This window comes from Zonotrichia leucophrys, chromosome 10 (assembly GCF_028769735.1).
Source record: "Zonotrichia leucophrys gambelii isolate GWCS_2022_RI chromosome 10, RI_Zleu_2.0, whole genome shotgun sequence".
Lineage (NCBI taxonomy): Eukaryota > Metazoa > Chordata > Aves > Passeriformes > Passerellidae > Zonotrichia > Zonotrichia leucophrys.
Genome location: NC_088180.1, coordinates 4,263,046 through 4,286,818, shown reverse-complemented (window position 1 = coordinate 4,286,818; position 23,773 = coordinate 4,263,046). Strand labels below are relative to the sequence as shown.

General features: G+C 42.8%; 1 protein-coding gene across 5 annotated transcripts in view; it reads right to left on the bottom strand.

Annotated features, from left to right (window-relative positions):
* Nucleotides 1-3,854: 3,854 nt before the first annotated feature.
* The window catches only part of PEAK1 (pseudopodium enriched atypical kinase 1), a 111,260-nt gene continuing 91,341 nt past the window's right edge, over nucleotides 3,855-23,773 (bottom strand). For all 5 annotated transcript variants that reach the window (XM_064722700.1, XM_064722698.1, XM_064722703.1 and 2 more), the window contains 2 exons: nucleotides 20,969-21,717; nucleotides 3,855-11,172 (listed from right to left, as the gene is read on the bottom strand). In XM_064722700.1, the coding sequence (XP_064578770.1) occupies nucleotides 10,018-11,172; nucleotides 20,969-21,717 (1,904 nt within the window). In that variant the 3' untranslated portion in view covers nucleotides 3,855-10,017. The remainder of the gene's footprint in view (nucleotides 11,173-20,968; nucleotides 21,718-23,773) is intronic.

Below are 23,773 nucleotides of genomic sequence, written 5' to 3'. Positions count from 1 at the left end.
TGGGACTGTAATCTTGTTACTTTTGTGCTCAAGCAACCGTTATTAAAATCAACAAAACAAATTGCTAAGTCTATAAAAATCCTTCTGCAATAGATTTAATTGAAGGAGGCTGTCAAGTCATGATGGATAGTTGTGAGTCAGTGGTGAATAGAATGCAAACAGAAATACTGCAGGAGGTGGTTGAGTTGAACAGGCCCTGGATTCCTGCATACAATTGCCCCCAATGGCTTGCTGTGTCTGTTTTATACACTCCTTTGCCATGCTGTCCATCAGTTCCTGGATCTGCAGCATAACAATCTCTTCCTGTAAAGTGATTTAGGATCAACACAAAACTCACACTGTATTTTTATTATACTTTTGGTGAGTGAAGAAAAAGGAACCCATTTTAATTGTGACAGAACAAAACCAATGCAACAAGTACAAATTCTTTAGGGAAGACAGACAACTGTGCCTAAGAACTAGTCTTAGCTCAGTGTTTCCAGTTGCTGATTTGCAGGAAGAAGTAATTAATCACAAAGTGAAATCTGTTCAAGATTAGCATAAATTGCAGAAAATTGTAAAAGACTCCAGATGGATTTGAATTATTTGAAAAAAAACCAGACAAAAACACCAAAGGGAATGTTGAGTTGGATGAACACAGACTAATTCCTAGTAAAAAAGGAACAAAATATTTTTATGTGAACATCCAGAATTTTCAAGACTCTAGGCATGGACATGTCTGTCCAGCACAAACAAATAGGGTGCTGATGGGTTGTGGGTGAAATACATTCTGCCATTTCTACAGAATACTGACACCCAAACACTTCTAAAACCCACAACAAAAAAGGTCTCACAGCAAGGAAGAGATCAGGACTGTGCTGCAGTTCCTGTGGAAGGAGATGTTGAGGCTCCAAGGTACAGGGAGCAATGCTCCATGCCACAGGGACATGATTTGAACAGTTCACTGCTGCAAAAGGGCCAGGGATGGTCAAGCTCTGGGTCTGGGTGGTATTTTAACATTTGTAACCAAAGCCATTGAACATTTGTCATGTAGTATCTGACAACCTCTTCTGACTTGCTGTTGTGTCTTGTTTGAAGCTGAAGCACACCCTGGTGTCCTGTGATTGCAGCTTCAGCAATTACTCCTGTACAAACACAAATACAGAAGATGAAGGACTAATGTAGCAGAGCATATTGAACTTTTTTTTTCCCAGTAATGAAAATGGAAAGAAGTTTCAAAGGAGACTTTCTTCCCTGGCCAAGAGAAGGTGCATGAGTGGCTCACAGGTTATGGGAAGTTCCTTTTCTTTTGATGGTTGCAGTGGTGGCTGTACATGGGCAGACCTCTGGCCCATTTCCAACAGTAACTTGATTCAAATTTAGTGCCCATGTAGGAACCAGGAGAATTTTATTACCTTGATTTAATTCTTCATTTTCTTTACAAGAACATTTATGTCCTTCTGCACTTTGGAGAGGTGCAAAGTTAATAGCTTGCTTCTTGTAGATACACTGCAGGGATTTCATGTTTTTAAGGGTAATCTGCTATTCACTGTAGTTTATCTGGACCATTAAGACTCCAGTGAAGTCAGGCAAAACCTGGCATCTGACATGAGATCTGTGAGTGCCCCCAGCTCACTGCACACCAGTTCTGTCCCTGGGGCTGTCCTGTCTCACTGGGCTGTGCAGGGGAGCATGGGCTCCTCCCAGCACCTGTAAAACACCAGGAAACAACTGGAGGAGGAGCTTTCTGTGGATCTCCTGGTAGAGCAGATAATTATCTGAGCAAGAAACCTCTCCATTCCTGATCCTTCTCTTTTCAGAGGATAAGAAATAGAGTTTTGTGATTTTACCTTAAATTACTGTCTATTACTTCCAGTGCTTCCTTCTGTGCATGTTCTGAGTCTGCCAGCTGCAGTGTAACAAAAGGAACACTGCAATGACAACAAAACAAAGGGTGAGAACAGGAGCTGTAATAGAAAATGCACCTTTAGCAGCTATTACTCTGAGTTCTCTGATTTTACACAAGCAAATCTGCTTCAGAGCCTCCGAGCTGCTCTCGCAGTGACTCCCCTGGTGTCTGATTGCCAGACAATGACTTTCTGCTCATCTGGAAGCCCTGAAGGAGCTGCCCCATCTTCCTTGGGGATGAGCTAACCACCAGGCTCTAGTGCTGCCTCCTGAGACAGCAGCAGCACCAAGGGCAGCAGATTTGAAGGCTGAAGCTGCAGCCTCTCTCTGCAGAGCAGTTTCCCTTGGGAACTGCTTCCACCAGGCCTGGTTAAAAGCACCTCTGGGCAAGGACGGTGCTGTGATCCCTGTGGGGCACCACAGAAACTCATGAACTGGGGCAAAAGCAGCAGCCTGCAGAGCTCCAGTGATGCAGGGAGGCTTTCTGCAAAACAAAGGTTTATCCTGTAGAATACACCTCTACTATTGGGTGTGTTTCTGAGTTGGTGAAGAATCTGATACAGACATTTTTGCATCAGCTGAAACCAGGCATCTGTTCCACTTGTGTTCATGTCTGGCACAAGCTGAAACGAGAACGCCAGACTGCGACTGCTTAAGGACACCCACAAGAGAGTTTGCACTAACAGAACTAAATTAATTTCAAACAGATTTTAGTTAAACTAGTATAATTATCATGTCTTGACAAGGGTTCAGTCTATTTCTGTATATCTTTTCCCTGCAGAGTGATGATTGCCACTGACATAAATGGCATAATCGAACTGTTTAGCTGAAGTCCATGGCACTTTGTTGAAGTGAGCAGGGATTACTCTGGCAAAGCCAAAGTATCTGTCAGGCTGTGAAATGTGCTCTGTATTTATGTGTGACACCTTTGGAGTCAGCTAGCTTTGTACTTGCAAAAGGATGAGGACAATAGCTTAAACTGGTTTTGAAAGGCTTTCATACAGTGTCTAAGGAATAAATGTGAAGGGCAGGTAGTAGTTACACTTCAACTAATTCTGATCATTGAAATGATGACATACCTGTGCAAAGCCACTGTGACTGTGGGGACAATAGAGCCTGCAGGCTGGTTTTTGGGGTTGTTTTTATTTTTCTTTCAAGAGCATTTGTGAGCAGTGTGATTGTCATGCAGAGGCACGGCGCTGCTCTGACGTCTATGGTGTCATCTGCTCTATGCTAATAAATTAGCATCTGCAGCTACCATTGCTGCCTGTCAAATGTGGGTACAAAATTGAGCTGTTTGATCTCAGTGCCACTGAAGTGTGTCTGCACACTGCAGAAGATGCACATTATCCCATCTGTTTCCCACAGACTCTCCATCAGGTTGGATGCTTCAAGGTAACAGATCAGACACAATGAATTCCACCGCAGACTGCCTTGGAGGCATCCTCCTGCTTTGTCCCTGCACGTAAAAATTTGACTTAAGAGTAATTTTATTCCTTCACAGCAGGTCATTTCAACCCTGGCCACTCTAGGGAAATGTCTAACTTTGGCTCAGCTCCTCACATGCCAAGGGTTGTCCCCAGGGTGGCCATTGTCATTATGTGCCAAGTCACTTCTCTGCAAGCAGGCCTTACAAGACACTGGCTCAATCAACAGCAGCCACTGGTGGCCAGTTTATTTTTGGGCTGTTGCTGCCACTTGCCAGATGGAGCTGAAATGGTGCCAGCCATGGTGAGGCTCCTGGGGCACTGCCAGAGGTGGGAGCTGGGGCAGTGTCCCAGCACTGGCAGCTCCTGCAGCTGGGTTGTGTGGCCTGGTGGGCACCTGCCACACCTGCACTGCTGCTGCAACCCAGCTGCTCGTGGATAAAACCCTCAGCTGCACTGGCCACGTGCATTTGCCTCAGGAATACAAGGTTTTGTTTCATTACCTGGGAAGGGGGAAAATGAGGCAATGGCAAGTCTGAGTTGGAGTGTAATAAAACTAGTTTATTTACACAGTAACATGAATGCCACGGAGTACACAGCAAAGTACCACAGCAAACCAGAGTGTAACTGCCCCTGATCACAAAGGAAGGCTTGAAGTTTATATACTTATTTATATAAAAATGTGTAAATATCAATATGAAGCACCAGATAAAGCAATGCAACCAGGAATTCCAAATACAAATTACCCACAAGAATGGAACTGAAAAAAGAAATTAAAAGAAATTCCCTTATTCAAGGCATTTAAAGAAATCCCATTTATAAAAGTTCACTGATTTTGGAATCCCCAATTTAAAAATAAATTTCCCCCTTTTACTAAAAACAAGAACATATTCTTAAATGCTCAGCATAATTAAGTTTTAAAAGAAAAAAACCCAAGGATTTCAACTGCAAAACTTTCTAATACCAACAATCCAAAGGACAAGGAAAAAGAAGTTTAGAGGAGTTTTTTGAAGAGGTGTTATTTATGAAATTACTATATTAAAATTTACACACTCTTAAAATATATATTATATATACAATATATAATATATATATTTTTTCAAGCAAAAAGGGGCAAAGAATACTTTTGGGATAAAAAATTCATATACATACATATATATTAAAACATGCCCACATGCACTCATATATATATATGTATGTATATATATATTTATGAACAAATATTTCTTCCATATTTAAAAAAAGGTCCAACCTCTTCTAAATCCCTGAAATCTTCCCCTTAAATTTATGGAAAAACAAAATCTGTATAGTCTGAAGTAAAAACCAAATTCTCAAATTCTGTAGAGTGGTAAAATGCTTATGTACAGGTAAGTTGAGTATTTAATTTCTCACTGGCAATTCTGCCTAATCTGAAAGCATTCTGTGGTTTCCAGGTAAATGCTGAGTGGAGCACCAATGCAAGGAGACTTACAGGAAATGATTTAAATGACATTCTACACCTACTCAAAATCCCCATCCTTCTGACACTGCATCCAGGTGAGTAAGAACATCCATACCAATGTCTACCAGAAATTCTCTGCAGCACAGCAGGGAAAAAGACTTGCTCCTTCTTTTGGAGTTGAAATTTCCCTTATGAAATTTCTCCCCAGTGTTTTGAAAAGTATTTTTTGTGTGTATTCTTTGCTTGAAGTCTTTGTAATCCACATAAGTGTTTACAGAATATTTCCACAGGTGTATTTTTATAGAGGTATTTAAAATTCTGTTCTGTACTTTGATGTTATCTTACTGCATAACTAAATCACAATCACATCTTTGTGCTGGCTGGAGGGCTCTGATTGTGCTCCAGGTCTTACAGGAGTTTCAGCAGAACCAGCACCACCTCTGCAAAGCCAGAGTAAAACTGACAGTCTAGTCATGCAGTAAAGTCCTGTTTGTACTGAGAAACAATCAATTTAGAGAAAGGGGGAAAAGAAAGTGCATTAAAAGGTTTGACTCAGTTTCAATTGTATCCCTCAGAAAACTTAAAACTGATTTAAATAAAAACAGGATCATTTATTTTATATTTACATAAGGATTTGTTATTACAAAAAAAAAAAAAGAAATTAATTTAGATGGGAATCTCAGCACAAGAATTCAGAACCAGATACATTTTATTTCAGCAGCAAATACACATTAAAATTAAGGACCTACAGTATGAAGCTACTGAATACATTCTGCAGGTAGCTGAACCCTAACACACATATTTTATTTAAATAATATATTTTTCTCTATAATATGTAGGAATTCTCTTGTATTAACACATCAAGATGATCCATTCATACTCTGTGGGTAGGATGTGTGGAGCATAAAAGATTTAAGGTGGAACATTTTTGTAAATGCTACCTGCACTCTTCTCTGTGGGGCAGCAATGGTATCCTGGCTGGAGTTACTGATTTCATCAGTGTGAACACTGAAATGACACCAGGCTTCTGTATTTGGACATTCCAGGGGCTCCAGAAGAAAATTCTGGATTCCCTCATTCCTACAAGTTTATAGGCAAGCTTTTACCAGTAGAGTCTCTTTAAATTCACCTGGTTATGCATATTGACTGGATCAGATCTGAGGCTTGACAGACAATTAGTAATTCCCATTTAAGAAATACAAAACGCACCCACTTTCCACATCACCTCAGGAGCAGATCTGGCAGCGCTCCTGTTGGAACAGAGCTTTGCATTTCCCAGCTCAGCCCAGGGTGCAGTGCAGCAGGAGCAGCACATTCCCCCCTCCCTGCTGCCCCCAGCCCCCCGGCCAGCACAGCACCGAGGGGCTGCAGAGATTGTCAGAGCAAGAGGCTTCTCCTGTGCCTGCTCAGGCTGCCACAGCTGCCCTGGCATCCACTGGTATTCTCCCTGTTCCAGATCCCAAATGTGAAACACCACAGTTGTGTTACTTCAGGTTTATGCTGTACTACAAGCAACTTAAAGGAACCCGTTCACACAAATCTTATGGAATAGATCAACCCAGTATCATACAAAGTACAGCATTTAATTTTGTAAGTCTTTTGCATCTTCACATGGGCAGTATTATTTCTAGGGCTATTATGAAAAGAATAAGATTTCCACCCACTGACCAGCTACATTTCAGGTTTTTGACAAGGCACTAAATATTGTGAATCCAATCACTGTGCTCTCTCTGTAATATTAGAGAGGGTTTAAATGGCTCTAAAAGGATCAGAAACCACTCATCATAATTCTTCAAACAAGCATTTGATTTTTCCAGAAATTAGTTTCCACTGGAAAAATCTTTAGAGTTCATGTTAAAAATATTTGAATGACAGCTTTTATTAATAGAAAAATATATATTTACAGTCAATACTGTTATCTTAGATTTGCAGCTCTTCCTATTTCTTGAGCTCAACTGAAAGTGCGACATTGCTAAAAAAAAATTCAAGATCTGTGCACATATTCAAGTACGTTCTAACATGCACAGCCAGGGGTTTTGTTCCTGCCATACACAGGATCCTGTTACAAACAGAGCGGGTTTTTTTCCTTTTGCTTAGCAATTATGCTGTAGCATTCTTAGGATTTGTTTACAATCAGTTTAATGCATACATTCTTGTGTATTTACGTGGCACAATCTGGTGCCAGGATGGAGAACCACCACAAACACAGTTGCAATCATCAGTTATGGGCAGATCTGCAAAGTCAGCCTCAAGCTCCTCAGGGAAGAACTCAGGCCAGATAGGGTCCGATTACATTGGCCATTCTTTCTTTTTTAAAGAAAAAAACCACACAACATTACAAATTGCTAAAGTTTACCCAGTGCTGCACAAGAAAGAGGTTGGTAGTGAACATCTATCCATGCTTGGTTATACTGCAGAGCTAAAATGAGTATTGGTGCATCACAAAAGATACAAACTGAAGTTAGATAGCTAGAGATACAAAGGCCTTGGACCAGCTGCATTAATACCTATGCTTGTACAACATTCAAAATCCAACTCTGCACGTGCGTGTTGACATCACAGTGACAGAGGGAACATGTGTCCCTAAACATGGCAACGCCCAGAGGATCTGCCCCACTGCAATGCCAGGTGGTCCAAGAGTTACTCCTATGCCTATGTGAGCTAGCTGGGAAGTCAGGTGCACACACACACCACGGAACAGACACAAAACCAGACCACAGAGAACAAGAAGCCCCACTGGCAGCTCAGCACACTGGCACTAATAGCTAGCAGGTAGTACACAAGTGACTTGCCATGCTCGGTGGATGTGAACTATGGGAGCATTGCCCTCCTGTGTCCAGGTAAAGCAGGGCTGCACTGAACAGGAGATTCTTTGTAAAGGTTCTTCTACAAGCTGCTCAGCACTAGTGCAGAAACTTTCTTTCCTGATGTAGAGGAAGTACTTCAACTACATACATTGCACTTGGGCTTTTAATGCACTGTCCTGTTTTTCTGCATCAATGCCACCATCCTAACCTTCTTGCCAAAAAGAGAAAGAAAAACATACACATCACATTGAAATATATTATCCTCATCCTTGCCTGATCCTTCACTGATACAGGTGAATCAAACAAAAGAACAATCAGAAGTTTCAAAAAAATCTTGAGAAAGGTAACGAAGACAGTCTATACTAGGGCACAATCAATGTAGGTTCCACAGGCCATTGAGCTGAGCTCTGAGAGGTGCCAGAGCAGAATCACAGACACGTCAGCCCTCGATGAACGCCGTGCATCCAGAGCTACTCTCGCTGACTTTGAGCCTGCAGGACTGTTTGTTCAGCTTCCATGCATGTGGTCCAAGAATGCATATGTTGTATAAAGTGGCTATTTGTTTCAAGGCTGAAGTGAATTGATTCCTCACAGTTTTAACAATTACAATGGAACATCAATCCATAAAAAGAACACATGGATATCTGTGCATTTATGTGCCAGGAAAGTAAAGGAAGGGGCTGCAGATCTAGCATCAGGTAAAGGCTGGTGTGTAAAGTGAACACTGTAATGTACAGCTTTAAAAAATAATTCAAGAATTGCACATAGATCCATAGGAGAGAAGCACAGGCTCATAACTACGGCTGTCTGCTTTCCATCACCCGGGTCACAATATTCAGGATTGCTTTTCCCTCTGCATCCAGATCCATTCTTCAGAGCAACTTGGAAAACAACTCCTAGCCTACCAATACTGAGCAAAGATATTGTCTGTACAGAGGTTCCATGGGAAATGGCTCTTAGGGCACAGAAGGAAGTCAGCAGTGGCCTTGAAAAGTGAAAAAGCTCCTTCAAGTTGAGGTTTTAAAAATTCTGACTCTTCAATCCTCACTAATTCCTGCTCCAGTCCAAAACTTTGTCTGTGATGCTCTTTGAGCTCTTCTGACAACATTCCATTTTTAGGGTGTTGTCCATAGCAACATGAGAAAACACTGGTTACAGCAGACAAGAGATGGGCAGCCAAGCACTGCTGCAGGAAATGTGGGTCATGATGCTGTTGGTCGTGGCTGCCAAACTTAACAGCTCCCTCCATAATTAAACAACAGTGTTTTTGCACCCTTGTTCTTACCCTTCAGAGAACTGTGTCTGCAGTACAAGTATCTCCATGTTGCCTGTTAGCTACACACAGACAAGCTCTAAACATTTCTATCTCCTGCCAACAAACCTGCAGAGCCAATTTCAGTCTCACTTTGCAGTATGGCATAAGTGACAAGAGCAGACCAAACCAAAACAGAAGAGGTGGCTTTAATTTTTGTCCCTGATTCATAGCAGTGATTGTCAGAGAAGGTTATGTACGTCCCATCCATTTCAAGTCAGGCTTTAGTGCTTTTTGCAATGGAAGGGGAATTTCAAGGGTCCACCATGTGTTGTATTGTTCTTGTATAAATGTGGTTATGGCTACAGTACATCAACAGTTCAGACTGGTGAAGGTTTTCTAGGAAACAGGATAGATAAAGTGTGCATATGCTGCTTTTTAATGCACAGGTCTCAAGCTAAGGGTTACGTGTGATTAAGGCAGCATTGATGAAATTGTGATGGTTAGAAAGGATATGGGTAGGCAATGAGGCAGAGGAGGAGGGAAGAGGACTGAACACAGGTGCTTACTGCTCACTGACACTTGCCATGCTCAGTGGGAAAACCACATCTGGGGAGGAAAGTACAGGTAGTGTAAAGTGTAAGAGAAAGGTCAGAACCTGTTTGGTTGAGACCAAAGAAAAGAGGAGCACAGCCTGCTGTGGGGGACTGACTAAGCTGAGAGGAAATGTGGGGTACGTGGAGTGAAAGCAAATGAGTGTTCTGTGGCATGGTGGATAATTCATCTCACATTCACCACTAATCCATCTCTGCTTATGGTCACTGCTATTCACTAATCAATGCTATGTAGGAAATGACAGAAACTACCCAGAAGAGGAGGGCAATTTGTTTCCTGTAGTGGTAGAAATAGTGGTATCAAAGCTTGCTCTCCTTTTCAGCCAGATATGAATCAAGTTACATACTGTCTGATCCAAATGCAGTCGTGTATGTGATCAATCCCTAGCAGGCCTGGCAAAAAAGTAAAGTTTCCGTCATACTTGGTACAGGATGCAATTTCTCCAATTAGAACCTATTTGCTCAGAGTTGCTGGCTTCATTGTCTAGGCTGTTTTGTAACAACTGTACAAAGTGTGAGCCCTAGTGCAGGCTGGAGTGAGGGCTGGGCAGAGGTGGGGATGCTTCACGAAAAGCAACAGGCTCTACAACTAGTGCTGCTTCATGAGTCTCACAATGCGATGAAGTGAGTCTGTAGTGGCAAAAGCCAGATACTGACAACAAAGCCAGTCTTCCAGAATAATTCCACAGTCCCTCTCCAAGGACTTCTCTGCAAACTTGATCATCAGCAGCGTCCTTTTTATATCGAGCCAGTTCTGAAGTATGGCATCTCTCCGTGAGGGGTTGGAAGATGTACTGAGAGCATGGAACAAGTCCTCACGTGGGCCCCAAAGCAGACACTGAAGGATTCCTTTGGCTTCTGATATCAAGATCCTCTCCGAAGGGTTGGGATTCAGCAGGCAGCTGGCAAGTTGTTGAAGCCCTTGCGAGTAGAGGGAACGGCAAGGAATCTTGGGGAGATCGGCACAAGTGTACTCCTTCTCTTTCAGCTCTGGATTCTCATCAAAGGGGTTGGGTAAGTGCAGCATTTCATAGATGAGGATGCCAGTCTGGAACTCATCACACTTCTTGTACTGCGTGGCAGTGATGATTTCTGGCGCCAGGCGGGACTGATCCCGCAGGACCTCAGGGTCCACCATGTGACTCTTCTGCTTGGCCTGCGAGAAGTTGCTCACAATTAATCTGGCCGGGCAGGCAGTGTTGGGATTGGGCTCGGTGGCCTCGGGGCTCAGGGGGCTGCCTCCCGGCCTGGAGTGAACCAGCAGCAGGTTCTCCAGGCGCAGGTCACAGTGGGTGATGTGGTAGGGCTTCAGGTGCTCCAGGCCCAGGCACAGCTGCAGGAGCAGCAGGCACACCTGTCTCTCGTACAGGTCGGGGCTCTTGCTGTGCCGCGCCGCGGAGTCGCGCACGAAGTCGGCCACGGTGAGCTGCGGCACCTCGCGCGTGATCACCACCACGCGGCTGCGGGGCTTGCTCAGGGTGCCCTGCCTGCTGGGGCTGTCCCTGCACGAGCCCTCTGGGCTGCAGGCACTGTCCTTGCTCTTCTGCTCAGCCTCTTTCTCCTCTTCTTCCCGCTCTTCTTCCACGTCCGCTGCGTCGTCATCCTCCCAGGGAAGGAGGCGCATGGGCACCTCGGCCAGGAAATGGCCACAGTCCTGCTGGATGTTGAAGTTGATAGCCAGGCTCTGCCGGATGGACAGGCTGTGGTAATACTGCTGGGACTCCTTGGCCTTGCTCTTACAGATCTGGGGGAAAACAAACACAACAGACATCATTCTTTAATTCCTAATTTCTATATCTATTTTTTAATATGTACTTTGCTGATGGGATCTCCAGTCTAGGCCTAAACAAGAGCAATGAACATTTTTTTAATGAACTGACCTTGGCAGACTGTCTTAAGGCACCTAAACAGTTCTCACTGGCTAGTAAGCAACTGCAGAACAATACATGCAGGCATCTCTCCCTCTGCACACATGATCCAATGGAAAATACAATTCTGGTTTTTAATCAGAACAGCAGCTGATACATGGTAAATGCACAGCAAAGCTTTTTTACAGTTACTTGTTTACCTGTATCATTTTATTGCAAGTTCTCTCAGCTTTGTGTGAAGCTTGAACAAGACAAAAAGAATCAATAGCAATAGGGGATACAAAGAAATATGCATGAAGTATTTGACCAAACACTTGCACATGGCTGAGTGAGCATGGCATAACAAGTCAAGCCCTGTCAGCTGGGTGACTGATGTTTGCTCCTTGCCCATGGTAAGTGGAACTGAAATCCATGAGCTGCAGCAGTGCAGTGTGTCTGCACTGAGGGGTGCATGTGTGCATGCACAGGCTGCTGCCAGGCAGACTTGGCTCTGGTGATGAATGGGCAATCAGTAGAACATGGTACCTTACTTGCTTTCAACCAATTATCAAGATCCAAAATATGGTTTGCTTTTTTGCCATATGTACTGTATTTATGTCCAGAAGTATCTTATTGATATATACATTATCAACATAGTAATTATCCTTATGAATTGTTTGCACTCCCATAACAACTGGCAGTTCCAACCTCTGACAAAAGTCACTGGACAAGCCCCACTAGTGCCTCTGTTTCTAAGGCATTAACTGATTAAAATTACAAAGACTCAGCTGTCTTGACCTTTGCATATTAACCTTAGTTCTACTAAATTCAGAGAGATCATTCACAGCATGTAAGGTTAGGTGTATGTTTTGATCTTTACATGGTTAGAGTCTAAATATTCACTTGCTGTAATGCACCAACAGGTTTTAAGTGCAAAGCTCAGAGAAGAAAAAAGAGGAAGTAATTTCTCTCCAGGTGAAGCTACAGCTTCCCTTAGCTCATCTCTGGAACCAAGGAAAGCCAGATACCAAGGTCAGCACTTGTTCTACACAGCCACCACCACCAAGAAACCCAGATCTCATCCCAGCCCCAATGGAAGCTTTAGGTGATTTTTCTCCCTGTTTCTCATTTTCCCCCTCTCAGAACTTCTGCAGCTAAGTTATAAACCTGCCTTTCAGTAACACACACATAAATTTTTCATACTTTACATGCTTGTGTGGTTAAGAAATATAAATGCAAGATTTAATCTTTTATGGTAGTTGATCAGAAAACTGCATTGTCAGATAACCACAGGAACTCAGACAAAATTTGTACCAACATTCTGATTGTCCTCTTATCTTTGAGACTCTGCATATTGCCATACTTCACAAGCACTCACATTTCCCTACTCATTATGTACACTAAAACTGCCTGTTTGTAACTGCCACAAACCCACAAAACTGATTTGAAAAATCCATTTTCTAGTCAATTTTATTTTATTTATGAGAGGAAATGTTGATCCTTACCCTGTTTATACAGTGGCTTTTGCTCACTTAAGTTTTCAAATGCATTTTACCCTGTTAGAGGTGAAGTGAGTTCTCAGTGGTATGTGTGCCCCCAGTCCCTTCTCTCAAGGGTTACAGAGGCAAAAATATAGCAATAACCTTTGAATTATATAGAAAAAGAAAATGCTAGCTGATTGTCTTTGAGACTGAAGTCCCCAGATTGATTAAATACTTAATACTGCACAGAAGGCAGAACTAGAAAAGCTGTACAGACAGACTCATATATATGTGTTGAATGTACACACATGGTGTGTATCAAATCTGAGTGGGAGAAGAGCTATTAAGGAAAACAAAATTGTTCCATCTTCTATGCCCTTCAAGTCCGTGGCCTTTTTCTTGCACAGCCAGCCATGGGAATACTCAATTCCAACTGCAGAAAAGGTTCAACATGTTGTAATTCAGCCTTCAGTTTTTAAAAATACTTAAGTGACCTAATAAGAAAAAACCAACAAAAAATCTCATTCTGAAAGAGTTTAATTTTAAAGTCAGTTTACTTGGTGATAAAAAATGTTGAGAACCACACTTGGCCTTAGGTACTGCACTCTATTTCTTAATCCACAGAGGATTTCCAGTGCCACCAGTCAGCTAAAACTGATATTCTGCTAGGAATATATAATCCACAAAGTATGTGCTCTGAAAACAATATACACATCTCAGTTTGGTGAATATAAGGCTTTTTAAAAAGCTTATGGAAAGGATTTCTCCTTGCCAACAGAAAAAGAAAAGCAAAGGAATCTAGACTTTCACCTAGTTTCTAATTTTAGCTCTAGGCAGCTTCTTTTTCCTACTTCAGAGAATGCTCTCAGATTTACTACTGTTTCAGGTGAAGCTGGAGATAGGATCTGCACCTCTCAAAATCAGCTTTGGCTCCCTCATTTTAGTAAGCATGGCCAATCCCAGACCTGTGAGAGTACAGAAGCACACTTTGTTCCATGCTTTATGGATGTGCTGCTGCTTTCTTCTCTTTTAGAAACGCTGGCCATGCACATCTGCATCCAAAGGCATCCAGCTGCTGGTGCAGAGGGGGCTTTTCCTGAGGCAGGGGCCTGCAAGGCCAGTCTCCTCTGTCTGCTCATCCCTGAGATGACCTCTCCAGCCTACTAAACCCACCCCAAAGCAGTTCTCTATCTTCTCTATTTTTCTTTCCACTATTCAATCCTATATCAACTTCACATTAAAGTGACAGCCCTTCTCCTTGCTGATTGGCTAAAAATTGATTCCTGATTCCCATCCTTGAATATGATACCTTTACAACTGGGGAAAATATAACTTTCCCCATCTTTGTTTATTTTTGAAAATACCCAGCCCTTACTTCTCCTATCTTTGTTCCTAATCCTCTGATTTGTGTTGCTCTTTCTGCATTCTCCCCATCTATTAGATCTTTCTGAGGAGTGGTACCTATAATAAATTCAGAATTGTAGCTGAGACCTCTCCAGCATTCAGCAGAAAATAACTTTGTGTCCAGTGATCCTCAGAATACTTTACAGGAAGAGTAAGTTCCATTACTAACTCCATGTGACTTGAAAACATTCAGAGCACTGTCCACTCTAAGGCAGGAAGCCACAGCAGGGCCAAACTTTCCCCAAAATCAGTTCTTAAATTTCATGAGGTCTTGCTTCAGACTCCTCTCTATAGCAACAAAACAGAATTTAAGTTATCAACAAACCAGACATGAAATACTAAATAGAATAATGATTAAAACTGATACTAAAATGACTGCACTCATTAAAAAAGATTTTCCCTCCTTATTGTGCTGTTAAGGAATCCAACCAATATAGGGAAAAAATCTCTAATCCCACAAATGGCCAACAGTGATGGCTTTGGGACACTTCCAGCCTTCTTGTTTAATACAGAGGAGTAGATGGGCACATGAAGCTGCATTCAGCATCTGCAAAGACAGGAGAGCTGAGATCTGATTTGAGATGGATTTTCTGCTTCTTGCTTTTTGTTTACAAACACCATGAAGTGAGAAGTGGAAGAGGCAGCTGGGTTATTTCAGGCTGATTAAACTGCTGACTACACAAACACTGAAATCTGTACACTGGGCACCCTGCAGTTGTCAGGAGGAAGGGAAAGCTGGAAAGCTGGGCTTTCTGCAGGCAGCACCCAAACTCAGAGTGTGGTAACAAATCAGACACCTGTCTGAATGCATAAAGCAGTTTCCAGAAGACAGACCTGCAGTTATCTGATGCTCCTGTAAGTGTCTGGCTTCTCTTCAGTTAAGTCTTGGGGTTTGGCATTGCACTATTCAGATTCTTTTACATTGCAGGTTCTACTCAGAAGTCTACTTTATATTATGATTTTGCAATAGAACAGTGAATACTGCTCTAATACCATCAATGGGTAATTATTCTCACCCAAGCCTTTTGTACTGGATTAACTCCACTATCACCTAAAACTACCATCTGAATGACAAAGATTTTAAACTTTCAAAATGGTTTGAGTTGGAGTCAGTATTTACATTTGAAAAAAATTAGGTAAAAAAAAGTAAAATTTATTGACCTCCCTAGCAAGTATTTTCAGCTGCTGGTGATGAATTGCTAAAGGAGTGCACACAGAGCTGCTTTTCTGCTTGTGATGGTTAATTCTGTGTCAAAGCTGGGAAAAAATATATAGCCTATTTTCCTTTGCATTTTTAAAGCTTTTTTCTGTTTCAGTCATCTACTCAAAAAGATGGAAATCCTGTTGCCTTTTACATATAGAACATGCTGAATACCTGTTTTTTGGCACAGGAAGAAAAGGTGAAAACACTTTGACTAAAACACTAACACAGAAAGTAGGATCAATGAGTCATTTACTACTTGCTTTAATGAAATACATCCAGCTGAGCTATGAAGATATGGTATGTGATAACAGCTGAAAGGAAGGTGTTGATAAGGGCTTGGCCAGCCTTATTTCATGAGCTGATAAAGAGCTGGTTGCTCAAAAGATGAAGCAATGTTGATGAAAAACCCTTCCATGTGACGCAAGAAAACAATGAGAAAAAAGGAGAGTACAAGTAGGAAGGAATGCAAAGTATCCAACTTCCTTTTCACTGGAATGCACTGTCATCATGTATCTTTTCCTTATTGCATCCACATGAACTAAACATCTGTCACGTTTATAGGGACAGGACAGGTTTCTTTATACCCTGCCATTTCAGTTTTCCTCAGTGCTCCCAGCCCAAGAAGCAGGATTTGAACATTTCAGAGCTTCTACAAAATGTTCTGTGTTACCTTTCTTCTTCCTTTATGAGTGCTGTGGCTCACAGTGCCATCAGCTGCCTCTCCCTTCCCCAGCAGGGAATCTCATTCCCACTCTGTCCTGTGCATTTCACACAGCAGCAGTGAACTCACAGCACCACCAGGATTGTGGGAAATGAATTTACAAGCGCTGAAAATGAGAAACACAGAAGATCACAAAGACTGCACCATCTGTGCCACTTTGTTGTATTGCACAGAGGGACAACTGCAAATGAAATTCTGTGTAGAATGAAAGCTTGCTAATCCCAAATTGATAGCTTGTTCTTGGCACAACCTTGTTTTCCAAGGAGGCCAGTTTGATCTCTGATTGACCTCATTTTCTTGATCTGGCCTTGGAATAGAGCTTTGACTTTTTAATGATGTGCCAAAACAGAATTCTGTTTTGCTGTGACTGAACTGGGAATGGGCTGGAAGTTGAACGTACATTGCTTTGTTTTGATCTGAAGCACGAAGTTCTGGGACAGCCTTTAACAATCCTTCTGACAGGAAGCTCCACTAGGAAACTGAATTACCAAATAAAACCACCTTAGCACACTGTGACAAACGACACATGACTAGGAAGTAATTGTCAGCTGCAGTATGAACCTGCCAAGTTCAGCCCAGTGCTGCTTACTTCTGCATTCCCGTGTCTTATACCTGGGACACAAACACAAACATTACCAGGAATCCTCAGGTTTTACTGCTAGAACTTCTGCTGCAATCAAAGCAATAAATCTGAACTGCTCCTCGTGAGCTGTCTGCACCCCTGCAGTTGCTGTTACCCACCTGAGCAGCACTGCCACACGTGCTGTGGCCACAGCCAGCTGGCTTTTATGGCTGTTGTTCTGTCTGCACTCTGAATCATGGCTGCTGTGAGTCAGCCTCTGACACTGGACAGGTCTGCTTTGAGAGTTTCATTCTGAAAGTGGAACCTGTTTATGGCACTGACACAGTAGTCACAGTGTCTGTTATTCCTTCTGAGTAATCTCATTTATTTATTTATCTTTTAATAAAAGATGTCCCTACCACATCAGTGCCTGTGTCAGGACACTGAGAACAGAACTCATCCCATCTGCTGGTGCTCTGTGCTGCTTTTACTTTGGTGTAACCTTTTCACCACATATTTGGAATTACTGATAAGACTGTGGTTTCAGGGGAATGTTCATCCATACTGCCCCAGATCTACCAACAACTTAGAAGGTGGTACTGCACTTAGGTGAAAGAAAAACACCTCAGGGGCTGGAACTTTATGGAAACCTTTCTTGAAAGGGAACTTTTATTTTTCCATTTGAAAAACTACTTTTCTGATCATGACTTATGTACTGGTTTTATTTCTAATGTTTCAGTCAAAATAATTTCCACATGGCTTCCTGCAGCTATTTTTGCACTGGGTGTTTACTAGCAGATTAGGTGAGAGTTGAAGCAAAAAGCAAAATAAAGTGCTGGGAAACAACACACCCCTATGAATGTTTCCTCTCATATCCACCCCAACAGAACAAGTAGTGCTCGTTCTCCACCAAATTTATCAGAGCATCTTTTACTGGTGAAACCACCAGAATGGAAAAGTGCACTGGTACATTCACCTCTACAAATCATTCATTGTTCTAAATTTGATTCAGCAGTAGTTAAATGGTCAAAGATGAATTTTTAACAATGCTTTTGTAACTATATTTTTGGAAATAGAATATTAAAATGCAAATTTTAGGTATCAAGAGTATTAGCACTGTTTGGGGGTGAATCTCTGATTTTCTACAAAGAGAATAATAATTTAAAAAATCTCATTATGACATTGTTTCTCAGATCTAATATTAAAATCATAAAATTTAGGAACTGTCTGAATTGTTAGGCAGTGTTGCTTGGGTAGTTCTGTAAAACTCAAAAGAGCTACATTAATTTACACCATCCAGAGATGTGGCTCCACTTTCAAAGCGTATTTCTAAGACTTGATCCAAAAAAACAGGAAGACTGTTTTGGATTCAATTGGCACACCAGCAATTTTCATTTCACTGCTTTTTCCACCCTGTTTTGGGGATAAGGGATTTAAAGTGGCAGGAAGACATAGGTTATTTGTTGAAGGTAGATTATTGTAATTTGGCTCACACAAAATACACCCATGGTAGTAAAAACTAGCATATTTGTTAAAGCTAAATTCCCCAAATCTCTGTGTAATGAAACAGCAATCTGTGGTTATGAGCTTTTGGACAAATCTGATCCTGGACTGATGGCTTGTAAGTCAAAGATCAGCTTGGGGCCAACACCTTCCTGTAGCACAGTAAGTGCCAGGGGGGTATTTGCAGGAGGAACTTTTCCTCTCATCCCAACAGCACAACAGCTCCTGGTGACCTCTGCCTCAAGGATATTTTGTGCATACTTCACTCACATCTATTACCAGGCAATAGCCCTTGTTAGTCAGAGAACTATTTTTAAGAAATCTGAATTATGAAAAAAAATCTAGCACCTATTTGACCATGTTACCCTGCTTTCTTTCTTCTCTCTGGCTTTCTACAAGGGAAATGTATTGTGGAGGACAGGAGATAACAGACCAATGGCAGGGGAATATTGTACAGGCACATCTGTGATGTGCAAAGAGATATCACATTAGTGATAACTCAAACCTGCCAATAGAGAAAAATACCACTTTGGGCCCTAGAAGGAATCATTTTGCACCACTGTATTAAAGCAAAACCCTCCAAACCAGCCACGAGCAATGCCAGTGCTGATTCTGAAGCACAGCTGACTGCAGGCAGGCTCACGGGCTGGCTCTCCTTGCCTGCTCTGTACCACTGCTCATGGCAGCTCCCACACAGCTACATTTCATTTCACATCTTTTCCAATAAGAAATCCTTAATAATTAACACAATAGAAATGGTTAGACCCAGATATCTGCATTAAAAATATACCTCTTCAGGTCTCAGAAAAATATCAGCTGCACCAATCTTACCTTTCAGTGTTTTGTATCTTGTAAACAGTCATGCAGGAGTGGTAACAATGTTTAGTTCCTGTAAAGCACCACCCTTGTGAGTATGTAAAATAAAAGGAATAACAGCTCAGGCCTCACACATCTGGGTCAGGCAATAAATGTTTTATCTCCGTTTCAACAAGGAGGAGTCAGAAGTTCAGTGATTTACTCAAGGTCACACAGGAAGCCTGACAGTGCTATGAGTCTCGGCTGTCCTCCTATCTTCCTACCAGATAAGCAATGAGAAATGCAGAGTTACAGCACTCAGAAAGAACTACCTATATAAAAGCCCATGAAATAACAATATCTTCTGAGATAGCTGCCAGCTAGGCACTCATATATTAGTAGTAAATCTAGTAAATCTTATTTCTTTAATGTGTTAGCTGAAGAATTTATAAGGCAAACACTGATGGCTAGGCAGAGCTTCTGAAAGGCTGGTAATGAGCCCTGGTGAAAATCTAAGACCCTATATGGGAACAGAATGGTCTATTGCCCTAGAATTTACATTTAAAATTACATGGCTCTGAAAATGAAGAACTTTTCAATTTTTTAGGAAACCTTTCCTAACTAGGAGTGATGATTTAATTTCCTCTGCATGCAGGTGAATCAAAGGATTTTGTTATTGTGAGTTTCCAAAAAACCGCCGACACATGTTAAAAGAACAGAGCTTTTCTTTCAAAATGTCATTAAGCAGTGACCACAGTAAAGACTAACATGTGTTGATTTCTCTTTCAGTCATTTTGGAGCTGCAACAAAAACATGCAATTAAACAGCAGGTACCAATGGCACAGATGGGTGTGGACTGAAGGAAGAGCCTGTATGTTGGGAACCTTCCTTCTCACCTCTGCCAGCAGCAGCCCTATCACTATGGGATGTGAAGCAGAGGATGGCTGCTGCCACATTTTGCCACTGATGCCTGGGGTTAGCATTGCTGCAGCCCCCTACCCTGACAGTGGGTTAGCATTGCTGCAGCCCCCTACCCTGACAGTGGGTTAGCATTGCTGCAGCTCCTCTACCCTGACAGTGGGTTAGCATTGCTACAGCCCCCCTACCCTGACAGTGGGTTAGCATTGCTGCAGCCCCCTACCCTGACAGTGGGTTAGCATTGCTGCAGCCCCCCTACCCTGACAGTGGGTTAGCATTGCTGCAGCTCCTCTACCCTGACAGTGGGTTAGCATTGCTGCAGCCCCCCTACCCTGACAGTGGGTTAGCATTGCTGCAGTATAGGAGTGTCGGGGGGTAGCACCATGGGGACGGACGGAGACAAAAGATCTCTGCAGCCAGGTTGTGGAACTTGGGGTTTATTGCAAAGGGCCTGGGTGCAGGGCCCTGCTGGGAGCTGCCAGCCACAGCTCAGAGCAGCCCAAGAGAGGGGCAGAGAGGATGAGAGGGTAAGAGCATAAGAGAGGCAAGAGAACAAAAAGCATAAGAGAGTGAAAGGGGTAAGAGAGTAGAAGGGGTAGGAGGCAAGAGGGCGAAGTTCCCGTTACAATACAATAAATCATCTTCTATGTGGAATATTCTAATTCTCACTAACCAATCTAGTACAATATACAAATCCTATAGCATTTCCATACAGCCTATAAGAATCACTACATTACCATACTGTGTTACATTTTAAACCCTAAAAACTCCTCTTTGGGCCCCTTCTGCCACGCTGGCAGGGTCTGCTGGACCCTTGGACCTGCCTGCTTGCAGAGGATCTTGTTCCATCAAAAGGGGATTACCTTCAGCTGGCCACACCATTGTTTTCCCGTTGTTCAGTAACTAAGGGATCTCAAAGCTTGCTTTCATTTCCATCTCACTTACAGTTCCATATTCTCAAAATCTTTTGCCAGGCAATCATATTTATAAGGCTTTCCTGTTTCATCTTCCCCGACACTCCAGCCCCTCCTACCCTGACAGTGGGTTAGCGTTGCTCCAGCCCCCCTACCCTGACAATGGGTCAGCATTGCTCCAATCCCCCTACCTTGACGGCGTAGTTGTTGAGGGGGTCCTTGGCGTAGGAGGCAGGGTAGTACACGGCATCCCCCGCCTCGCAGCAGGGCTTGTCGCTGGTGAGGCGGAAATCTGACCAGCTGTCCACGCCGAAGCGCAGCTGGTCCTTCTGGCCCGCCATGAACAGATCCTCGCACTTCAGCGCCAGCTTCTTGAGCGAGTCGGCGTGCAGGCCGCGGATCTTGCCCACCACCTCGTCCCTGTTCTCAATGCCCCGGTAGAGCGCCTGTCTCTGCGGCTTCTGCACGCCCCGGCCCTGCCTGGCCTGCGGCAGGCGCCGCCCGCTCAGCGACTCCATGCTGGTGGAGCAGCGCTCCTTGATGCTGCCCGTGGCCAGGCTGGAAACGCTGCTCGTGGCCGAGGCGGCCGCTCTCAGCTTCTCTGAGGGCCTGTCCAAGGAATCTCCCGACTCGTTGTCCAGGACCTTGAGCTCCAGGCTGACCGAGGAGCAGGCGCTGCTCGCTTCCCAGTTGGTGTCAATGTCATAGGTGGGGTTGGCCATGATGCACAGGTTGTTCTCCAGAGCCTGCTTCTGGAGGTCTCGGGGAGTCGGCTCTGTGTTCGCTCTCAGAATTGTTTTCTTTGGCAGTGGAGGTGGTGTTGGCTGCAAGTTGTTCACTGTCTCCTGGTCTGCCAGCCCTCCAAAGGCAATGGCATCATCCAAAGCTCCTTTGGGTTGCCTGGGCTGTTTTGGAGGGATCATAGCTGCTCTGGACTGCCCTGTGGAATAAGGTAATAGTGAGAGAAGATTAAAGTACTTCATATGTGCTGCTCATGTTCGCACTCTGAAAAGAAGTTTAAGGCAAAAAAACCCCAAAACCTGACTAGGACCTGCCCCCCCCCAACATTTCAAAAATCCCTACATACATACATGAAAGAATGAACTAATTAGCAAGTCAATGACCAAATCAGCATCATATATATCTAATTACATCCAGCCAGTCTTGATTTCACCTTGGCATATATTTTGAAATCACCTTCAGTGCTAGCAGAGTTGCCATTTTACATCCAGCAGACCAATGACAAGAACTGCAAGCAAAACCAAACCTCCATTTGACACTTTGGCCAAGTCCAGTTTCAGCAATTACACCCAGTGTCCTATAATTTCTTCTGCAGTCAACTGACTGTAACATTATTTCTTATTTTCTATTCAAATGTGCTAAAACTAAGGGTGGATAACAGTCCATAAAACAATTGGGAAATGCACTAGACAGGCTGAAAATCCTATTTCAGAATGAAATCCAGAAACTGCCAGACACAAATAACAGTTTAGATACTCTGGAAGTCACATCAGGCAGTCAGGATTGCCCCAGCAGATTCACACAGTGAAATCAAGGAAGTCAAGCCAACTTTCACTCAAGTTGACAAGTGTGTTGCCATCAAGAGCAGGATCATAATTTGACAGAAATTGTTCCTACCCTGCAATTAAAACTGTTGTGCCCTCCCTTTGCCACAGGTACCTTTGCTGGCAATGTTACATTCAGAGATAACCAGACCTGGCTTTACTCAAGAGATCCCAAATGGCAAGTATGTACACACAGGCTGGGATTTTCTAGTTTCAGACATTTGTGTGAATCCAGGGAAGACAAACTTCCTGTCATGTGTTGTGGATGGCTTTTATCAAGGACATTTATGTTTCATAAGTGCCAGAGTCCTTGGAAATGCAGAATAAATAAATGACAATAATATAATGGAGAATAAAAACCAATAAACACAAAATACAAAAGACCAGCTCACTGCTCTGGGACAATTAAACTGTTGTTACTTATATCAATTTGAGATCCTTCCAATTAACTGCTACTTTCAGAGAAATTATTTTATAAGTTTTCTGGTTCTCCTGGGAGGTTCACTGACTGTCATGGTAAGGTAGGAAGCCAACTCTGACAGCTGAAAACAGCAGACCTGAAATGGATGCTCTGAATAACTGCAGCTGAGCATCTTTTCCAGTAAGGGAACAGACACTATAACTATTTGAATATAATGTGCTGAATCATAAAATCATTTTGGCTGAAAAGTCCTTTATTAAGATCAGATTCCAGCTGTTAACCTAACACTGCCAAGCCCACAAAATCCTTGTAAAGAGAGGACTAAACTGGAAGACTAAGGGGATCTAAGATTCAGATCTGAATTACAACACTTCAATCCATAATTAATAATTAATGACTTTGCAGTTTGCAAAAAGAAATATTAGCTTCTTCTGCTTGTTAAGGTAGGTTGTAACAGTTTGTATGAACACTACAGAACCCGAAATCCACATGGCCAGGATGTACCAAACCCTGCAATGCTGGATAGAACACTGAAATACACCTCCTAATTTCAGAAAATCAGAGAGGATCATATTTCTATATGTATCCACAAACAAAACAGCCTCACACCCTGCTTTCTTCACAACTGTTCTCTTGTCAGTCACTCCAAGGAGACAGCATCCCAAATGAAAGCTCTATCCCCATCTTTTGTTTAAGCTCCAGAAACCCTCAGAAAAGCCTTCTGGATTTAATGTAAGTCTGGCTATTCCAATGTTTAAAAAAACCAAGTTTTGAGCAGGAAATTCTATCAGTTTTGTACATACCTGATATTCAGGGAAGACTGCAAATCATTGTAAAGGTTGCTGACAAAAATGTAACTCTTGGAGGGCTGGAGGGACCCTGCTGTTCCTTTGTATTGCAGTGAGTGTTTGCTGTGCTGCAGCACTGAATGCTGCTGCCAGCTGGGCACTACAGGAGCTCTGTCCTGAAGTTCCTTTTGCAGAGGTGAAGTGTGGGATGAGTCCAAGTCA